We start from the raw sequence: 20,745 nt of genomic DNA, 5'->3' as shown, positions 1-20,745 counted from the left end.
ATCCTGTCCGTACCTGGTAACAGAGGGATTCCAACTGATCGGACGGTTAGGATGGTGCAGTAATTATATCCGTAAGCGGTACAAACTTGAGAGCAACGGAAGCTTCCAGTGATCCAGGTGTAACCAAAATAAATATAAAGTGCTGGAGGTTTTCTCTCTCTCTATCTCCTCTCTGGTGTCTGTTTCCCTTCCCAATTCCATAAACAAATCGCCCGCCGCTGTCTGTCTGGAGCTCTCTCGCTCGCCTCTCTCTCTGTTTCAACTTTTAACCTAATCCTCTCTTCTCTTCTCTTTCCAACTCCTCTCTCTCCTCTCTTCTCTCTTCTCTCTTCTCTCTTCTCTCTTCTCGCTTATTCCGAATTTCCCCCAAACCCTAATTCTATCTCCAGCTGCCCCCACCCCCTTTTCGATCCCCTTTTTTATTTTTAAAAAAAATTAGGCGCATAGAGCTCCGATCGATCTAATTCGATCTCGGGACAGCAGCGACGCTTTCTCAATTCAATTTCCCCAAGTATGGTAGGTGGAGGCAACAGGAGAGATGACGGTCCTGTCAATATCGTCAACTCTAATGTTTTTGCGGCGCTAGAAACCCTTAAGAAGAAGAAGAAGTCCGACAAGGAATCATCAAAAAAGGCTTCTTCTAAGCACGGTACTAGCAAGGGAACTAGTAATACGGACCCCGAGCCTCAACCTGTCATATGGGCCCAAACACCTCTCAACGCCACCTCATGGGCTGACGTCGAGGATGATGATGATGACTTCTATGCCAACACAGCCCCGCTGCAGACCTCGTGGACCCAACCTGATCAAAGGGGGAGCAAAAACCACGCTACAATGGAGGAGGTTTTCTTCTAATCTAAAACTCTGCATTGTTATTTCTTCAAGATTAAATTTTTTATTATCAGTTCAATCTATGCATTTAGTGATAGTTCAAGATTTTTAGATTAGTCCGCTAATAATTTCCTAAAAAGTGAAAAACTGAGCTTCCATATTTCGTAAAAAGTGAAACAACCTTCTTATGTCTTGTGTTGCTACATTACTCACACAATTTGTGCTCATGCATATTTAGTGATGAGGGTCATATATGTAATTGTTTTAATGAAAATTTTTGTTGGGTCACATGTTTATGACTGGACAGTGTTAAAACTATATATTTTTTCAAGTATTTGAAATAGTGTCACAGCTTCTTCGACCATTATTTTCTTTAAATATTTTCATTTTATCCATTCTGATGCTTCTTAATATGAAAGGTATTGTGCAAATATGTTTATTAGGAGTATATCCACACCTTTCTTGTGGCAATTGTATGTCTTAGTTACTTACCCTTACCTTTTTAAACAAAATAATTCTTTTAAGAACTTTTTTAACTAATTGTGGAAATTTAACTGTAGAAAGTGACCTCAAATGGTACCAAGTTAATATACATTACATCTGCAAACTCAAATTTCGCAATAAAATGCCGCGATGTTTGCTGTTTGTTTTATAAGTACTTGCCAATTTTGAAGCTCTCATAAGCACACTTTTTTGTGTGCCAACTTTGGAAGAGCCATATGTTAATTGTGCGGCAGTCTGTTTCCATTATCTCATTTATATCATAATTTCTGAAATCTCATTATGCAATTGTGTAATGAAGGCTGAAGAAGTCAAGCATGACACTTTAGTTGACACATCTCTTTTGAATTACTGTCTACTGTGTCATGGCATATGACATCTATCTTTTTCCTCCACCTTTTCAAACTCTTTGCGAATCAATTTTTGCTTGGGTGTTTGATTTTTATACATAGTGTTGTGCTTTTAGTGAGTAGAAAAGTCCAAGTAGTTTAACTATCGTGGCTACTCTGTATGGTGGTTGTGCGATGTGGGCCTTTTTAAATTTCAATTCACAATGCAATATGGGTTTTCTATTGGTTCTGTTATCATTTCCTGTTTTATTAAAAAGGCGCGCTGCTGATAACTACTAGCTGGGCAGCACCTTAAAAAAGATCCACTTAAGAATTTGGAGTTTTTGTTCTTTGGATTTCTAAAATGTAAAAGCAACTTCTGAATCCTTTTACCCATTGTGCACAATTACTCCTGTTTGTATCATAGGTATTATTTAGGTAGGCTGTTGACAACTCCTTATAATGTAAAAGAGGGTTTTTTAAGTTAATGGAGCTGCCTGTGGGGGTTTATCATCGCCATTTCCCATATCTTTTATGCAAATATGTTACAGCCGTGTTTTCTTGTCTGACATTGTAGGAGAGTGAAAGTGAGGATGAAGGTCTTGGCATTGACGAAGGAGATGATGAAGAGGATGCTGATGAAGAGGAAGCAGCACCTCATGCTGAACCAGTTCCCATTAAGTTGGTCCCGGCACCACCTCAACCTGCCAAGGATACTGAGAGACAACTGTCTAAAAAGGAGCTGAAGAAGAAGGAGCTGGCTGAGCTGGATGCCGTGTTGGCTGAACTTGGTCTTTCTGGGAACAACTCCAAGAATGAAGAAGGTAACTCATTTAGTGTATGCATTTTCTTTTGTTGCGAGATCATCTTGCCTGGTTTTCCTTTGTTTATGGATCAAATGCGGAGGTTCCCATCTTTTTGGGGCTAGAACAGGCAAGATTAGGTTTCAGTTGCCTTCTGGAAGCTCCTGACAGAAAATGATGGTTTATGAAACTTGAATTTGATTTGTACACATGTTTCTATAATTTGAAAATTTGCCTTTCCCCTGTTCTCCTGTTTACGGAGTGAGGAGTCAAGAATTCTTGTTTTAGAGGTCAATTAGGAAGGTTTGAGTTTTTGTACTGGTGCTATCCTGGCTTATTTCTAGAAAAAAAACTGCACCTTTTCAAGGAGTTGACAGGCTTGATATATTTAGAACATTTCTATCTGTGTACTCTTTGCAAATAGAGGTCCTGTTGGGTGCAAGTATAGCACAGTAGTACAGTACAGGTACTGCCTTGTTCATACCTTTTTGGGGGTTGTTTCCAGTGTACTGCAATAAATGTTGCAGCAAATGAGTCCAACTAAACCGGCAGGTAGTTACTGTCCTTGTCCTGCCAATAAATAGTAAGACACTAGTTGGATCCAAGGCTAACTGGTTTCTGACCGGGATACTTTACAAGGTGAGCTCATGCATGACCTGGTGATTAACATTTTCATTTATTGTGGCCTTCTGTTTTGTTAAATCAATAAATTTTCTTCCAAGATTGTTTGACTTACAATTTTTTTGGGTAATCATTTGATCTCCTGGAATTACAGACAGCAAGCAAGGCGAGCAAGTTGAAGGTGAGAAGAAGGATAATGCACCAGCTCCTGGTGAGAGCAAGGCCTCGAAGAAAAAGAAAGCCAAGAAGGAGAAATCATTCAAGGAGCCCCAAGATCAGGCCGATAATTCCGACACAAATGCCAGCCAACCCACCAGTGAGGAGCTGCCAGCTGTCAGTGCTGATCCAGAGGATGTCAAAGAGCGCCTGAAGAAGGTTGCTTCATCCAAGAAGAAAAAAACAGGAAAAGAGTCTGACACAGCAGCGAAGAAGGCTGCCAGTGAGGCAGCAGCTAGGAGTGCTCGACTCGCGGCTGCCAAGAAGAAAGAGAAGAACCACTACAACCAACAGCCAGTTCGGTAAATAGTGTGTTTTTTTTGTCAATTTTGGAATTAGTGTGGGTTGGAAAGAAGGGGTGAAGGATTATAATGGCCTTGTTCTTTTGTGATGGCTGGTTCGAGGAATAAATTTGAACAGGATGCGTTTTGTTTTTGTGTTGTACTTATAGACTTGTTAAGGTTTCTTACTATCTGTCTATTTGTCTCAGTTTGCTTTAGTTAGAAAAGTGTTTGTTTTTTACCTTCATATTTGTCGAACGTGAATGTTTTGGGGATATATATCTCTCTTCTGGTAGTCTCTTTTGTATTGCATCTGTTATTGGCAATTGATGGATATCATACTTGCCAGGTTTCAATATCATACTTTTAACCATTGCTATTGAATTGATCCTGCAAGTTAATCTAAAATAGATACAGCGGTACATGTTGGGTGCTGCTAGGCTGCTGCATTTTATATGCACATACAATTGAGATGTTTTTTTTTATTCGATGATGTGGTTTGTGAGGCCATCTTATGAGCGAAATTCAGATAGTGCAGATTGGGACTGAAACTCTGTAATTTGTAGTCAGGTTGAATTATAGAAGATTATTTCTTCTATAGTAAAAAAAATTTGGGGGCATGTGCTCCGTGTATGTCTAAAATATTTAACCTCTTTTTAAAAGAGACAAACATAGTCAATGACGTGGTTGTTAAAGTTGAAATCAAACCGTATGTTGCCTTTGGAATCTAATTGGATGACTTAGAATCAAGGTTCTAATTAAGGATTATTGCGTCATAGCGGAAATGTTAAAATGTTAAAAAAAAAATGATGGCGTTATAACGAAAATGTTAAAAAAAAACTATTGTGAACTGCGTAGCTATAGTGAAAGCTATTATACATAGCGTTTTTTGTTTGAAAAATTATATTTTATATTTCTACAAATTATCAACATTATCTAAAGTCTGATAGAGTAATAAGTAACACAAAATTAATTAAGAAATTAAAATATTCATATTGAACTAGTTAAAGTTCAAATTGTTATTCAAAATATTTCTAATAATATCATAAACTATCTAGTTTTTTTTCACTCAAAATAATCTAAGTATCATAAATAAACTATATATTTTTTTCTATTGAAAAAACATAAGCATCGTGGAATAAACTATCTATATTTTTCTATTTAAAAGCAAAATTAATCTGAACCTTAAAAAAATTGATCTTTAAAATTAATTTTCACTTGGACCTTTATATGCCTATGTAGCATAATGTGAGTTATAGCACGTAGCGTGTAGCGGGGATAGTGGACCACTATTATCGCTACAGTGATCGTAGTTGAAATAGCACACTTTTATCCCATAACTTAGCGTTCAATGTCTAAAAATGCTATACCACTGCTGTAGCACACTATTAGAACACCGCTTAGAATCATTGAAGTCGTATTGAAGTTTTTTTTTTCTAAATACTTTGTTTTATGCAACAAAATAAATAAATATAAAAAATGACGAGTCTATTAAAAATTATCTCAAGACATAAGATTTCATTCATATAATACACTAGTTTATCACAATGCAGGTATAAATAAAGTTTGATGGAATTATCTAAGAAAATATCAAAGATACATAGAAATAAAATACTATTATATAGTTGATAAAATATCTAATTGAGATTTTAGAGCACGTGATATAGTTTATTGAAAAGTAGATCAGAAATGAAGTAACCTGAAATATATATTTGTGTAACTAGAATTACTGTCACTCAAATTAGGTCATGTCAATATGAGCAATAATATATATATATATATATATAGGCTGTGGCTAATTTGCTGCCGGCAGCATTTCTGCCGGCGGTGCTGCCACTGTTTTTTCTATTTTTTGATGTTCAAACGACAAATCTAAACCGTTAGATGTTTAATCTATATTATAATCTACTTGGAGACCAAATTTTACATTTTTTTGAATTTTTTTACTATATATTAAGCTGGTTTGAAAACCGCTGATTTCAATGCTGCAGAAATTTACTGAAATCAGCGGTTTTCAAACCAGCTTAATATATAGTAAAAAAATTCAAAAAAATGTAAAATTTGGTCTCCAAGTAGATTATAATATAGATTAAACATCTAACGGTTTGGATTTGTTGTTTGGACATCACACGGCTAAATATAGCCCCGGCAGCACCTCTGCCGAAATGCTGCCAGCAGCAATTTAGACAGACCCTATATATATATATATTTTTTTTTTTTTTTTGCTTTTTCTCCTTAAATGTTCTTTCGAGTATGAGAAGGAGAGAAAATTGTAAGAAATACAATAAGGTGAAGATAGTTAAATAAAAGTTTCTGTATTTATTTCGTTAATCTTCTTTGTATTTAAAAAAAATAAAAAATAATAATTTTCTTTCTTTGTTTTTTTCCAAACGGGAAACAAATTACGAGAGCCAGAGTCCTATTTAAGCTTGGGGTCCCATTGGCAGAGCCATCTTCTTTCTTTCTTTCTTTCTCCGTCTTTCAAGTTTTAATTAGCAAAGCGTCGTAGTTCACGCTATCTTCTAACGGAGAGTCGGAGACGGAGTCTAATCTTTCTTCCGACGACCAATCAATCACATTCCACATTCCCTTTGAAGGATCAATCAGTCAAAAACTAGAAGACTCGGCGTAAATCGGCCAATCGGTTTGGAAAAGTATGGTAGCAACAACGGACTGTTGCTTGCTATGATACAATTTTAGTATTAAGGTGAGGCACTTCACAAACGATAGATTTTCTTTTTTCTGTACCTTACACTAGTTATATCTGATACCAGTATTGTATTTTACTGGTCTTCAAAGTAAAATTTAGTGTTTTTTTTAACCTATTTTCTTCTCAAATCAGCGTCCTTATTGAATAATTGTGAATAATGGAGTTCCAATTGAAGAAGAAAACTTCGTTGATTTTGTTATCTTGAATTTACCAGATGCCCCTGACTCTACGCAAGAACTTGAAGCACAGTTTGGGGACTGAGATTCAATTCTTGGTCCCCATTCAGATGGTTTTTTCATAGCAGCAATAAATAATGTCCCAATTGTTAGCTAGCCCCTTGTTTCTCTCTCCTCTCCCGGTTCCCTTTAGAAGGATCAAGCACAACACACTCATCTTCCCCTCTTCAAATCAAGGACCTCGTCGCTCTCTGTTCAAAAAACCAAATTCAACTTTTAATTTCATATCAACTTCAAGAGGTGTCTTTAGGGTTCACTGTACAAAGGAGCCTTTTGAGAAGACCCGTTCTTTCATAAACTCCCTACACCCTATATGGAAGGAGGGCCTTTTTATTGTCAGGTGCTCTGTGGCAGTTGCTGTAATTTCAGTTGCCGGCCTTCTGGTCTGGTACGCCCGACTCAAAGCCCAGCGATTTGCTGAAACCAAGCTCCTACCATCTGTCTGTTCAATTCTTAGTGAATATCTCCAAAGAGAAATAGATTTTGGTAAAGTCAGAAGTATCTCTCCACTGGGAATTACTCTCCAATCATGCTCACTTGGGCCCCACAGAGAGGAGTTCTCTTGTGGGGAGGCGGAGGTGGTAAAATTACGCATCCGCCCTTTTGCCAGCCTAAGGCAAGGCAAAATTGTAATCAATGCCTTTGTCTCCCAACCGTGTCTCCTGGTCTCTCAAAAGAAAGATTTTTCATGGCTTGGTATTCCTCCTCCTTCTGAAATAAGCTATAAGCGCAACTCAAATGAAGAAGGGATAGATCACCGCACCAAAAGCCGCAGAGTTGCACGAGAAACTGCAAGTGCCCAGGGGGCACTAGATAGGGATTCATTAGCAAGAGAGGCAGCTGAAAGCGGGTATGTTTTGCCTAAAAGAGGCTTTGTTGTGGTATCAGCTGAGGACCTGTTACCAGACTCGAAGACCCAAAATAGGAATGATTTTGAGAAATCTAGAGAGCACTTTTGCATGGATCAAGAGATGCACTCGAAGGATTCAAGAATTGTGGATGGCTCTAGACATACAGATCTGGAGAAGTCATTCGGGTTTAAGACCCGCATGCCCGTTTCCAAGTTCTGGGCCCAGTTAATGCCTGATTTTGCCTGGCGAAAATTCAAAAGAAACTCACTTAATAAAGTCTGTTCTGAAAATAGCAGTTTCTCTCAGCAAATGATACTCAGACGGAGTTCTCTTGCAGCTCTGAGGTATTTCAAGAGACTAGAGAAGAAAATTGATTCTTCGCATGGAAGTGATTTAGATGCTCGCTTGGCAAAGATAATGGTTGACAAAGCTGAGAAGCCCGAACATGGATCTGATGATAATTCTATTCATAAAGCTGAGAAGTTTGGATCCTTAACACAATCTAACTTATTGGAACCTATTTGGCCATTTACTCACATTGGAAACCGTGCTCAGTCTGATGGGTTGGAGGATAAAATAGAGAAATCGAAGTCAGTGATGGGTTTGAGTCGGGAGGAGATATCTGCTGAACTGACAGAGGGGTTATTGCAGACTCAAGCTGAGGGAATTGAGAAGGCACTGCCGGTCACAGTTGATTCTGTTTATTTTACTGGTGGAACCCTCATGCTTCTTGGCTATGGCGATCAGGAGCCTAGGTTACTTCCTTATTATATTTGCTTTTTTATTTATTTTTTATTCTTAGTGTGTGTGTACATGCATGCAAATGTTTTCTTTCAATATTTGGGGAAGGGTGTGTACAGTTAACAGAAAACCGATCTCATTGTTGCACTAACGAGCATTGTCTGGGTACCAATCGGGGTATATTGGTCAAGTACTAGTACCTGAGCTGACTGATGTAGTGTCTGCGACTGGTGTTCTTAAGATATAGTAAACATCTGATAATTGATACATTAGAGGTATTAATTAGATCATTCTGGTGCTGTTCACTTACCACCGTTCATATTTATTCTGATAAATTTTATTTAAAATATTTCTCAACATTCCTTGGTTTATTTTGCTTTATTTTTCTCCTATGTTTGTTGTGTTGTTGAATGTGAAGGGAAATGAGAAATGCCAATGGATTCATTAAGTTCCAGAATCATTACAACCGCATCCATGTGCATGTGAGTGGTAACTGCATGGAGTGGCGGCAGGACCAGACTTCACAGGGTGGGGGTCACCTGTCAACTGATGTCTTTGTTGATATTTCTGAGCAGAAGTGGCATGCCAATCTGAATGCTTCCAATCTCTTTGCCCCTGTAAGTTTCTTGTCGCTGCCTTTTCTCTGACTCAGTGTGATTCTTTTGTGTAAATTAACTATTTGTATATACTGTGTTTTCTTTGTATTTCGATGCAGCTTGTTGAGAGAATTTTAGATATTCCAGCAACCTTGGCAAAAGGGAGAGCTTCTGGTGAGGTGCTTATCTGCACCTGATGCTCTTGTTTCTTTTTTTATTTTATTGATATTGTTCTTGGAAAAAGTGTAAGAATTAGTAATGAAGATGCACATTTTAGATTTATCATAGAATATTCATGTGCCATGGAAATGTTGATGTCTAGTACGGAGCTTTAAATTTTCTTTTTAAGTTTTATTTATATGGCCCGCTGTTTTTTTTATATTTTAATTGCAGGTTCATATATGCATGTCAAAAGGGGATGCATTTCCTAGCATTCATGGGCATCTGGATGTAAAAGGGGTTTCTTTTCATGTATTGGATGCTCCATCCTCTTTTTCGGTATGCTGTTACCTTATGTCATGATATGCTATTTCCATGTCTGTTACTGAAGAAGCAGCTTAATTTTTGTTGTTGAATAAGGCTCTTCTGAATTGATAAAATTTCGTCTCTTACTACATTACATTGTCTATAATCACAATTTCATGCAGGACTTGACAGGAAACCTAATCTTTCGTGGCCAAAGAGTGTTTTTGCACAACACAAGCGGTTGGTTTGGTGCCGTTCCTCTAGAAGCTTCTGGAGACTTTGGCATAAATCCCATGGACGGAGAGTATCATATTATGTGCCAGGTACAGCACGCTCGCATGCTCTATACTTATAAGTTGTCAAACTTCTTTCAATTTTTGAACCAGGTTCTTTTTGATATATGGAAACCATATTGGTGGTAAGATTCGCGTAATCACGTTTATGTCTTTATTGCTTTAGAGGGGTCAAATTGTTGAACTGATAGATCCCTTTAACAGGTGCCTTCTGTTGAATTAAATGCCCTTATGAAGACTCTGAGGATGAGGCCTCTTATGTTTCCGGTGAGACCCTTGCTCGCTCATGAAATTATGGCAAATTTTTGTGTCAATTTTTAGTCCATTATCATGTTGATTTGTTGATCCTCTTATCTTCCAGTTAACCTGTACCATTTCCCATCAATGCAATACACTGGTACATTATAACATATATAAGAATCAACCCTCAAAATATTGCTAGAGGTTTGATATTGCTACCATTTAGCATATGTAAGAATCAATGTTGGAAACTTTTATGTTCTAGGTGGCTGGGTCTGTGACGGCCATACTCAATTGCCAAGGCCCTTTAGATGCACCTATATTTGTGGGAAGTGGGATAATGTCCCGAAAATCACTCTCTGTTTCTACTATGCCTCCGTCTGTTGCATCAGAAGCCGTGCTGCAGAATAAAGAAGCTGGTGCTGTTGCTGCATTTGATCGCATCCCTTTCTCCCATGTTTCGGCCAATTTTACTTACAATCTCGATAACTGTGTAAGTTTTTACTTGCTTGCTGGCAATCTTTTGTATAATACCCAAGCGACACAATAACACAATTGGAGCATGCAAGAAAGAATGTTACTGGTGTTGGTATGCTCGCCAGTACACTAGTATAATTATGGTTTTATATTAGGCTCACGAACTGTTGGTCTAGCAAAGTAATAATATTTCCAGCTTTATTAAAGTTGTGTTACCGTGTTATATTCTATGATCATTGCTTGTCTAATATCCGGTTATGAATAGGTGGCTGATCTTTATGGCATTAGAGCAAGCCTTTTAGATGGTGGAGAGATTCGTGGGGCTGGTAATGCATGGGTTTGCCCAGAGGTAATGCTTTATTGGTATAGAAATTGGAGCCTATAGTTAATACCATGAGAATTTGATGATCTTGCATATATCTTATGTCATATCCTACCAATCTTCTGTTGTTCACTTCTTCTTTTTTCCTTCTACACAATACTAACATGTGATTTATTTAAGACAAGATATTCCACTAAAAAAAAATGACAAGATATGTGATGTGTTTAGTAAATCAACCAGCTTTTAATTTGTTTGTTATTCAAGGATTTGGTGATGATGTGTTCTTTTACTTAATTTGGTTTGTGTGTAACTGATGGTCAAATCAGTCCATAATAGGCCTTATGGATTCCCACATGCTGTAGTGGCCATGGGATGTTCAGTACCTTTGGTTTTTTAAATTGTCCTGTGAACCTATTTGCAGGGGGAAGTTGATGAAGCAGCTATGGATATAAACTTATCTGGTAGCTTCTTACTCGATAAAGTTCTACACCGCTACATTCCTGGTGGCATCCCTCTGATTCCACTCAAAGTAGGGGAGATAAATGGAGACACTAGACTATCAGGAGCTCTCCTTAGGCCGTATGTCTTTATTTTATACTGCCAGTGTGTTTATCAGTTATTTTTATATGATTTAATTTGAGTAATGAGAGCTGCTTCATAGACACTGCATATAAACAACTATTGGTTATTTGTAGATTTGCCAAACCGGGTAAGTTCTTATTTTTTTGTTACCACCTGCCACGTGTTTACTTAAATTTTCTTATTGTACCTTTAATATGGTAATTCTTAGTCTGCATTGTTAAACTCATTTACTGATTTGCCTGACACAAGTTTCAATATTTGCTGTATTTTATGTCTTTCATTTGATCTGTGGAATTTAATTTTCTGGTCTTTTCAAAGAAAATAATGTCATTCTACTTTTGAATTATTTCTATTTAATAAGCATTTTTAACTAGCCTTTTTTTTCAGAAAATGAATCTCATAGTCACATTGTTGCATTTGAAACCAGAAAATTTGACATAAAGTGGGCTGCACCAAATGCTGAGGACTCATTCACTGATGCGCGTGGTAATATCATCATCTCGCATGACTACATTACCGTGAACTCATCGTCAGTTGCTTTTGATCTAAACATGCAAGTTCAAACATCATACATTGAAGACTATCTATCGCAACAAGATCCTGATGCCACTGTAAGAAAGGTGCCACTAGCTGTAGAAGGACTTGACCTAGATTTGCGCATGCGAGGCTTTGAATTGGCTAGCTTCTTTTCGATGATCCAGTTTGACTCGCCAAGGCCCCATCATTTGAAAGCCACTGGACGGGTCAAGTTTCAAGGGAAGGTTGTCAAGTCACGAAATACTGGCCGTAAGAATATTAAGTCAGATGATAGTGTTGTTTCGGATGAGGTATCAAGACTTGCTGGAGAGATTTCTTTAACTGGCATAAAGCTTAATCAACTGACCTTGGCTCCTCAATCCACTGGCTTCCTTTCTATTTCACGTGATTCCTTGATGGTATGTTGTACTGATCTCAGGACCTATTCAGAAGTTTTTCTATAATGGCAACTATTCTGTGCACCCTTGCAAAATGAAAAGCCCAATACACATGAAATTTCAATTTTAAGCCCTACAATTCAGTAATTGTAAACTTTATCCTTCTCCTTTCTCTTTATACATCAGAAGATTCCCAAAGTGCCCTTCCTTTCTTGGTGTTGCTCTCTACTCAAATAAGGAAGAATTGATGACAATTTTCACTATCTTTTAAAGTAATTATGGAGGATATATGACATTTTGATGTTGTTTACAAGCATGCATGAAATTATCTTTTGAAAGAAATATTCCAATTCTGAAGTATAACTAAGTTTTTTTGTTGGTTTCACTCATTGCATTTGTATGTTAACACCTTTGGTTGAAAGAAATAGTTAATAATAGTTGATCCATCCTCCTGACTTGCTATTATTGCCTTTTATTTTGGCAGCTTAATGTCAGTGGCCGGCCTGATGAGAATATCTCGGTGGAAGTGATGGGACCTTTATCTTTTAGCCCGGACGATACTGCACAAAAAAGAAAACAAGTATACCTTAATCTTCACAAGGGGCAGTTAAAAGTTACTGCCAGTTACCATCCTGAAACATCAACTAGTCTGGAGGTAAATGAGTCTTTTTAGTGTCATATATGGAGTTTTTCCTTATTATCCTGAAAATTCAGTTTTTTTTTTTTTTTTTTAACTTGATCTCTTTTTGGTATTTTAAGGTGAGAAACTTACCCCTTGATGAATTGGAGCTGGCTTCTCTTCGTGGAATTATACAAAAGGTGCATCCTGATTGCTGATTACTTCAATTTTTTTTTCCTGCTAATTTGGAGATGGTATAAACCTTAAGATCAATAACCACAATTTTTGCTGCCCATCATGACCACTACCTTTTTCTTTTGTACAAGATCAATGGGTGGAAAAATTAACAGTTCAAATGAATCACAATAAACCGTTGATTTTTCTACCCTTTGTTAATGTAAAAAACAAATTCAAATTCTTTTTTGACATGAATGCATCATTTTACAAATAGAAGAACATCAATGGTTCCCATTTGGTATTTGAAATTTTGAATTTTCAATATGAATGGAAGATAGATTTGTGGCCATGATGGGGCACCAAAGTTGTGTGATTATTGGATCCCTCCTCTATAAGTGTTTACATGCTCTAGACTGAAAGTAGAAAGGTTATATATTAAGCTGCAAATTATTCCCAAATGTTAATGCCTTTGAAATCTGGTGGGTATCCAAATAGAAGTATATTTCAGCTTTCTGATATGGCATAGCTTGGGCTGCATTGTTTCAGTTTTATGTGGTAGTGGCACGTATTGGCCAATAGAATAGCAAATTAACTTTTCGATGTGTGCAGGGAGAGCTCCAACTCAATTTTCAGAAGAGAAGAGGTCATGGTTTGCTATCAGTGCTTCGTCCAAAATTTAGTGGTCTGCTAGGTGAAGCACTTGATCTAGCTGCTCGTTGGAGTGGCGATGTTGTGAGTAGTGCTCTGTTTTAAAGTACTTTAATTTTTTAGAATTATCTTGCCATGAAATTTGATGTTTGTAGTGAAGACATACCCCTTGCAACCCAAGAATATCCCCAACCCACCAGTTCCAAACACAATCACACAAACACAAAAGAAGTAAAGGTAGTATAATTTTGTTTGAAAATGTTAGCAGTTACTAGCATTTGCTTGTAAATACTTTTCTTATTAATACAATTGTTGGTGGTCAGTTAAGACTTAAGACCACTAACCTTCAATTTTATTTTGTAAATGTACATTTGCTTTCCTAATAGTCAGTGAAAGCTAAAACTAAAGCAGGTTTGATTTGCATGACCTAAATTTAACTAATTTTGAAGAAAACAGTGATATTTTGCTAATAACTATCAACTTTGAATTATATGTGCAGATTACACTAGAAAAAACTGTGTTGGAGCAAGCAAACAGTAGGTACGAGATACAAGGAGAGTATGTCCTGCCTGGAACCCGTGAGAGGGGCCCGCAACAGAGCCGTGAGAAGGAGAGAGGAGATGGGTTGATAGAGTTGGCCATGGCTGGCCACCTCAGCAGTGTGATGTCATCAGTAGGTAGGTGGCGTCTGAGATTGGAGGTGCCATTTGCTGAGGTGGCAGAGATGCTACCTTTGGCAAGGCTTTTCTCTCGAAGTACCGACCCTGCTGTTCGTTCTAGATCAAAGGTATTACTTTTGTCTGCTTTTTACCTTTTGTGATAGATTATGTGATCTTTTGTTCAATACCAGATTGTTTTGAAGTTTTTGTTTTGAATAAATCTATTAACTATCAAATTATTTTCAGGAGCTCTTTATGCAAGGTCTGCAGTCTGTTGGATTTTGTGCACAGAGCCTCCATGATCAGCTTAAGGTGAGACAAAACTATTGCTGTGTGTCTTTTAAGGGATAGGAACCTTGATGGTGGAATTATTTGAAGAGAATATTTTCAAATCAATGCTAAATTGCTTCACAATATGAAAATTAGTTCATGGGTCCATTGCTGGTTGGCTGATAATGCATCAGGGGTCGTGCAATTCAGACTGTTTAAAAGTTCAATTGCTCGATAAATGGTAAAACATGCACCAAATCTCATCATTTTCAATAGGCCCGATATGTGCATCATATACATCTTGCCTACGAAGTTGATTTTTATTTTGGATGATTTTTAATATTATCAAGTTAAAATATTGTCGGTGGATCCTAAGTTCCAAGCACCTGTATAAATAGGCAATACAGCTTTTCGTTTTCTGGGTTCCAATTAAGGTAGCTTAAGATAGCTGGATATGTCTGTATCAAAAGGAGATGCTCTAGTAATTGCCAAACAACCCTTCTAAATTTTTCTCATTTTGTTGTATTCTGTTTTTGCATTATATCGCAGGCACTAGAAGCTTTGCAAACCATTCATCATTGGTCAGATGATGTTATACTGGAGGACATGACTCTGCCTGGTTTAGCTGAACTTAAAGGCCGATGGCAAGGGAGTCTTGATGCCAGTGGAGGAGGCAATGGCGATACCCTGGTATGTTTTGGTGACTTGTACTTGGCTAATTTTTATTTATTTAAAAAAAAATCTTTACTCTTGTACTCTGCTAAAAGAGAACCTTGTGTTGCTCTACAAATTCAGCTTTACGCTGTGGAGGCGACTGAAATAGATTGGTAGTGACCATGACTGACACTGTTCATCTGTATTATGTATAGGCTTATTTCGACTTCCATGGAGAAGATTGGGAGTGGGGCACTTACAAGACTCAACGTGTATCATCCTCTGGTGCATATAGTAATAACGAAGGGCTACGCCTTGACAAATTCTTCATCCAAAAAGACAATGCTACCCTTCATGCAGACGGGACACTACTCGGCCCTGTCTCTAACCTGCATTTTGCGGTGCTGAACTTACCAGTGGGTTTGGTTCCCACTGTGGCTCAGATCATCGAGTCAAACTCGTCAGAATCAGTCCATAATTTGAGGCAGTGGCTTGCACCTGTCAGGGGCATTTTGCACATGGAAGGGGATCTTAAAGGGACTCTTGCGAGGCCTGAATGTGATGTGCAAATGCGGCTTTTGGATGGCACAGTTGGAGGCATTGATCTTGCAAAGGCTGAGTTGCTAGCATCTGTAACTCCAACAAGTAGGTTTGTCTTCAGTGTGAATTTTGAGCCAGTAGTGCAAAGTGGGCATGTGCAAATACAGGTATGAAATGTAATTGTAGGGGTTTAATACTTGTGACATTAGCATTCTGGATGGTTTAGTACTATAACAGTTTTAGTTCCAAACAACTACTAGGGTTTCAGTTACATGCATCTTCCATAGATACAATCTACTTTCTTCAGTCTTACCAGACATGGGCCCTTGTTTGCATGGGTGTCTATGTTTGATGAAATGACGCCAACATAACTGGAAAGGCTATAGTTTGTCATAACATCAATGGTTTAGAGTGTATTTGTGTATCCTTTTATATAGGATCTAGCATTTCTGGTATGTACCAGTACTAGGCCCTCGTTTGTGCCGTCTGTGTATTGATGTAAAAAGTCAAAATAAAAGGTAAGGTTGTAGTTCACCCTATTTAGTTAGTTTCTTCTTCTTATTTTTTTCGTGTCCCCATCGAATTAAGCAAAGCCATTATAAAAAGGGTAAGCTGCTAAAGTTTGTGGTAAGAAATTTACTTGACATGAAAAAACAGAAAATCAACCTGAAATTTCCTGAAAATTTAGTGGTAGACATCTTTTATTTCCTCCTTCCCAGTGATTGATACAATTGATTACACCTTTTATGCTCCAAGCATCTAACTACCTAATGTTTTTGGAAAACAGGGAAGCTTACCGGTTACTTACATTGAAAGCGATTCAATGGAAGGGGAAAATGACAAAACAGGTGAGAGCACATTGGGAATAATAAAAATTCCAGTCTTGGGGAAGGAGAGTGGAAGAGGTGGGTCTTCAGAGGATATGAGTGAGAAAAGATTGGTAAGAGATGGTAAGGTTGAAGAGGGGTGGGAATTCCGGCTGGCAGAGAGCCTCAAGGGTTTGAACTGGAACGCGCTGGACCCACGTGAAGTTAGGGTTAATGCAGACATTAAAGATGGGGGCATGATGCTCCTCACTGCTTTAAGCCCTTATGCAAACTGGCTTCATGGTTATGCTGATATTCTCCTGGAGGTTAGTTTCTTTGCACATTATTCTTGGGGATTTGCAGATAAGCCCCTCCATTTTTTGTTATCAAGTAACTTTTTTCATACATTAATGAGAAATTAAATTAAGTTTCTACGCCAGTTTGGATTACAGCATCTTCATTACCCAGATGTAGTTAGCTATGAGAAAACATTCGGTTGGACCATAAGAAACATTGGTTGCTACGTAATTTAACTTTGCATTTATATAATTATATATTTCTCGATGAAGTTATTTTGGTTGGCTTGATGTCAGAGCAAGTCCTTCATAGTATGCCAAGGTGCTTGAACATTAACTGATCAATGTAAAATATATATCCTATATCAACTGATAGCATGACTGGAATTTGATGCCATTTCCTTCTTATGCATTATTATACCATTACAAAAGGTAACAGGCACTGTTGACCACCCTGTGGTTGATGGATCAGCATCATTTCACCGAGCATCAATTTCTTCTCCGGTTCTAAGAAAACCCTTGACAAATTTTGGTGGGCTAGTCAATATTGTATCCAACCGCCTGTGCATTACTTCAATGGAAAGCCGGGTCAGTAGAAAGGGCAAGATCTCATTGAAAGGGAACCTGCCACTTACAAGTAGTGAGTCTTCAGCTGGAGATAAGCTTGAGTTGAAGTGTGAGGTGCTTGAAGTTTTAGGCAAGAACGTCTTGAGGTGTATATCTGTTACTTAGAAGCCCTAGAGAATAAGCATCTTAAATTCAAATACATCATTTCCTTTTTCTAACTTCCCAATATTTTCAGGTTTTCTGCTAGCACACCATTATCTTCAATATCCAACTAGCACAAATTTTTGTGGGTTATTTGAAAACACCGACCAAAAATAAACCAAGGTTAAGACCAGCAAAAGCTGCACATTGTCAACCTAGTCTTAAAATTAATTTGCTTAGTGTTACTTGAAAGTTAGCATCGGAAATTGTTTAGCTCAAATCAATTCAGTTACAGGAAAAGTGCTTATTGGTAATAAGGGGAACATCAGCAGGAATTACTGAAATTTCCTTCTCCGGGTTTCTATTCTAACAGTTGGCAATCAGCTTCTGATATGAGAGGGTGTTGGTTGGTATAAGCAATAAAGCTAAAGTCATAGTGACATGCAAGAAACAGTTCTAATATATATATATATTTTTTTTTACAACAGTGGGCAAGTGGACAGTCAATTGCAAGTGAGCGGCTCAATATTGCAACCAATCATATCAGGAATGGTTCGGTTGAGTCATGGTGAAGCTTACCTGCCTCATGACAAAGGAAATGGGGCTCTTGCTAATCGTCTGGCCTCGACTAAGGCACGATATCCCCCTCCTGGGTATGATCAGATGATGACTTCTGGAAATGTTTCTCGCTTTCTTCGGTCCTTGTCTACTTCTTCAGCTAGTATGTTTATGATATATGTATATATATTTGTTTTTATGATACTATTGTCAGTCGTAATCAATAGTAATACTGTGTGAAGTCCTAGAGCAACTTGAATTTCTGTATTGTGCTTGGTGTGGACTTCAACCTTCTTTTCTTCAAAAAGGAAGGTCTTATAATTGTGATATTTCTCAAATGAGTCATTTCATCAAGTCATTTTCTATAGATGAGACAGAAATTTTTTCAGGCCTCAGAATGGAGATAAAATACTAGAAAGCTAATTTACAAGCTTTTATGTACTTCTTTGGTCTTCTTGATACATTTGAACTATCATTCTTACATGTCAATTGTTATAACAATTGTCATGTCAAATAATGAAGAGATCTGGTTCTAATTGAGTGAAGTTGTCCCTAACTAAATTTTCCTTCATTATTATATTGTCAAATTGCACAAAGTATGTTATAAATTTAATTAGGCCCTATTAGTTATGTCTCAGAGAAGTGCTTTATTGTTTTGTAGGTCAACAATCAGAGGTAGAAAAGAGTAAGGATCAAGAAAGTACTAAACCAAACATGGACGTAAGGCTGGCTAATTTGAAACTGATAATGGGGCCTGAACTGAGGATTGTTTATCCTTTAATTCTCAACTTTGCTGTTAGCGGTGAACTTGATCTGGATGGTATGGCCCACCCGAAAGGCATCAAGCCTAAGGGCGTTTTAACTTTTGAAAATGGCGAGATCAACTTAGTTGCTACTCAGGTACGGCTTACTTATTCAGCTATGTAAGTAGTGGAAATTCAATTTTTTTTGGATATCAAAAAAAGGAAAGAGAGTTTTCAAGCTACGCTAGCCAATCATGGGCATTGATAATTGAAGCTGTTAAAATATACATTCCGTGACTGTTTATTTAGTTCTCTGAGATGATGGAACTTCTTTCCAAAAGCAAAATGTGCTTTTGCAAATACAAGAAGATTCAAGGTGGTTTCTTAAAATTCTGTATATTCTCAATCCTGGTGGCTTAACATCCTAGTTTGTTTGAAAAACTGCAGGTTAGGCTAAAGAGGGACCATTTGAATATAGCAAAGTTTGAACCAGATCTTGGTCTAGATCCTATTCTAGATCTGGTGCTTGTTGGAACTGAGTGGCAATTTAGGATACAAAGCCGAGCCAGTACATGGCAAGACAATTTGGTCGTGACATCAACCCGTTCTGTTGACCAAGATGTTCTTTCTCCTATTGAGGCAAGCAATTCTCCTTCTCTCAACCCCACCCCCCACAACAACCCACACACACAAAATTGAGCCTTTAGTAAAGTTGTAATTTGTAAAGCTATATTAGTGCATCAATGAATATGCTCTTTCTGATCTCGGGACTGCAGTTGTTAGCCGTCAAAATTCTATTCATCAAAGCTCTTATCCATAATGAGGAAGTCGACAATCTCATTCCTTTTTTAATGACCGTGCAATTACTTGGTCATGTCACTTTAGGCAAGGATAGTAGCAAAGCTGTGTTTACAAGATACAAATATAGAGAATTACTGAGACATTGGCAACAAAAATATTAACAGATCATCACCAAAGTCCAAAATAGTTAAAAAAAAAAGGTATCATGACAAAAAAAAATGTAGTGGTCTACTCAAAAGCAGAAAAAAACTGTACTAATATCCAGATTTCCAACTTTTCTTGTATAGGCTGCAAAGGTTTTTGAGACACAGCTAGCTGAGTCCTTGCTAGAAGGTGATGGCCAACTCGCATTTAAGAAGCTGGCAACCGCAACACTAGAGACGCTGATGCCGAGGATAGAAGGGAAGGGTGAGTTTGGCCAAGCTCGATGGCGGTTGGTTTATGCTCCCCAGATTCCTAGCTTGCTCTCTCTCGACCCCACTGTTGACCCACTCAAATCCCTTGCAAATAATATCTCTTTTGCCACTGAAGTTGAGATCCAGCTCGGCAAACGCCTTCAGGTATTCTGTTTTTGTGACGTCTCATTTTGTATAATCGAAATGCCCCTTTTAAAAAATGTTCAAAGAAATGGCTATAGCCTATACGATGCTCAAAGAAAGTAAATTTTGCAAAAGGAATATGATTATAACTATTGAGCTTGGTGTTGTGGATGATTTCATTTACATCCAATTTAGCTCCAGAAATAATTTGTTCATTTTTTTTCTTTGTTGTGTCCTTTGTGTTACAGGCCTCAGTTGTTAGACAGATGAAAGATTCAGAAATGGCTATGCAATGGACCCTGATCTATCAGCTGACCAGCCGGCTCAGGGTTCTTTACCAGTCGACTCCATCTAACCGTTTTCTCTTTGAGTACTCTGCCACTTCTCAAGATTAAGCAACACCTTATAATAGTGAACTTTTTCAAATTTCTTGATATATATATATATATATAAAAAAAAAGGAAGTTAGGTTAGGAGATTAGCTGTTGCGTACATAGATGGAGAAGTTTTGTCTGCAGATTTGTAAATCTATTCTTTTGCTCAGAAATGAGTTTGTAAATAGTTAGTGAAAACTAACATACTAGATATTATGTTGTCAAGTCCAATGACATAGTGCAGCTTTTGCATACCGTGTTGCTCAGAAAGTAGTTTCAGTTGCATATCAATATTTCCAATGCAGAGTTTTTCAGTCCCATGAGAAAACGGGAAACTGGGGATC

The 20,745-nt window shown here is 37.6% G+C and overlaps 2 protein-coding genes and 2 long non-coding RNA genes across 4 annotated transcripts; 3 read left to right on the top strand and 1 right to left on the bottom strand.

Annotated features, from left to right (window-relative positions):
- The first annotated feature begins 218 nt into the window (after positions 1-218).
- LOC144559408 (uncharacterized) lies at positions 219-3,877 on the top strand. Its single transcript, XM_078308428.1, has 3 exons — positions 219-843; positions 2,239-2,485; positions 3,240-3,877. The coding sequence occupies exons 1-3, from the start codon at positions 514-516 to the stop codon at positions 3,605-3,607; spliced, it is 945 nt and encodes a 314-aa protein (XP_078164554.1). The 5' UTR covers positions 219-513; the 3' UTR covers positions 3,608-3,877.
- On the top strand, positions 1,004-1,799 carry LOC144559409 (uncharacterized). Its single transcript, XR_013513131.1, has 2 exons — positions 1,004-1,137; positions 1,357-1,799. It is a non-coding gene; the product is annotated as an uncharacterized LOC144559409 (long non-coding RNA).
- On the bottom strand, positions 1,351-2,243 carry LOC144559410 (uncharacterized). Its single transcript, XR_013513132.1, has 2 exons — positions 1,885-2,243; positions 1,351-1,601 (listed from the first exon to the last, which is right to left on the bottom strand). It is a non-coding gene; the product is annotated as an uncharacterized LOC144559410 (long non-coding RNA).
- A 2,272-nt stretch (positions 3,878-6,149) lies between the features above and the next one.
- EMB2410 (embryo defective 2410) lies at positions 6,150-20,469 on the top strand. The gene is made up of 25 exons (XM_078307962.1): positions 6,150-6,289; positions 6,507-8,134; positions 8,539-8,737; positions 8,836-8,895; positions 9,110-9,214; positions 9,364-9,504; positions 9,679-9,741; positions 9,980-10,207; positions 10,457-10,540; positions 10,935-11,092; positions 11,523-12,030; positions 12,494-12,664; positions 12,769-12,828; positions 13,415-13,537; positions 13,953-14,240; positions 14,359-14,424; positions 14,932-15,072; positions 15,252-15,743; positions 16,364-16,708; positions 17,111-17,391; positions 17,875-18,107; positions 18,606-18,844; positions 19,135-19,326; positions 19,776-20,048; positions 20,276-20,469. The coding sequence occupies exons 2-25, from the start codon at positions 6,606-6,608 to the stop codon at positions 20,420-20,422; spliced, it is 6,126 nt and encodes a 2,041-aa protein (XP_078164088.1). The 5' UTR covers positions 6,150-6,289; positions 6,507-6,605; the 3' UTR covers positions 20,423-20,469.
- The last annotated feature ends 276 nt before the right edge of the window (positions 20,470-20,745 follow it).

This window comes from Carex rostrata, chromosome 9, assembly GCF_964058835.1.
Source record: "Carex rostrata chromosome 9, lpCarRost1.2, whole genome shotgun sequence".
NCBI classification, from domain to species: domain Eukaryota; kingdom Viridiplantae; phylum Streptophyta; class Magnoliopsida; order Poales; family Cyperaceae; genus Carex; species Carex rostrata.
The sequence above is the reverse complement of the archived record's forward strand: the minus strand, read 5'-3'. Positions and strand labels throughout refer to the sequence as shown.

What these genes read in the sequence shown, in the direction of transcription:
- LOC144559408 (XM_078308428.1), top strand. Translation starts at nt 514, where the DNA reads ATGGTAGGTGGAGGCAACAGGAGAGATGACGGTCCTGTCAATATCGTC. An exon ending in ACCACGCTACAATGGAGGAG is followed by an intron (nt 844 to 2,238) that starts GTTTTCTTCTAA and finishes CTGACATTGTAG; the next exon opens with GAGAGTGAAAGTGAGGATGA. An exon ending in CAACTCCAAGAATGAAGAAG is followed by an intron (nt 2,486 to 3,239) that starts GTAACTCATTTA and finishes CTGGAATTACAG; the next exon opens with ACAGCAAGCAAGGCGAGCAA.
- EMB2410 (XM_078307962.1), top strand. Translation starts at nt 6,606, where the DNA reads ATGTCCCAATTGTTAGCTAGCCCCTTGTTTCTCTCTCCTCTCCCGGTT. An exon ending in TTTCACGTGATTCCTTGATG is followed by an intron (nt 12,031 to 12,493) that starts GTATGTTGTACT and finishes TTATTTTGGCAG; the next exon opens with CTTAATGTCAGTGGCCGGCC. An exon ending in CTCGTTGGAGTGGCGATGTT is followed by an intron (nt 13,538 to 13,952) that starts GTGAGTAGTGCT and finishes TTATATGTGCAG; the next exon opens with ATTACACTAGAAAAAACTGT.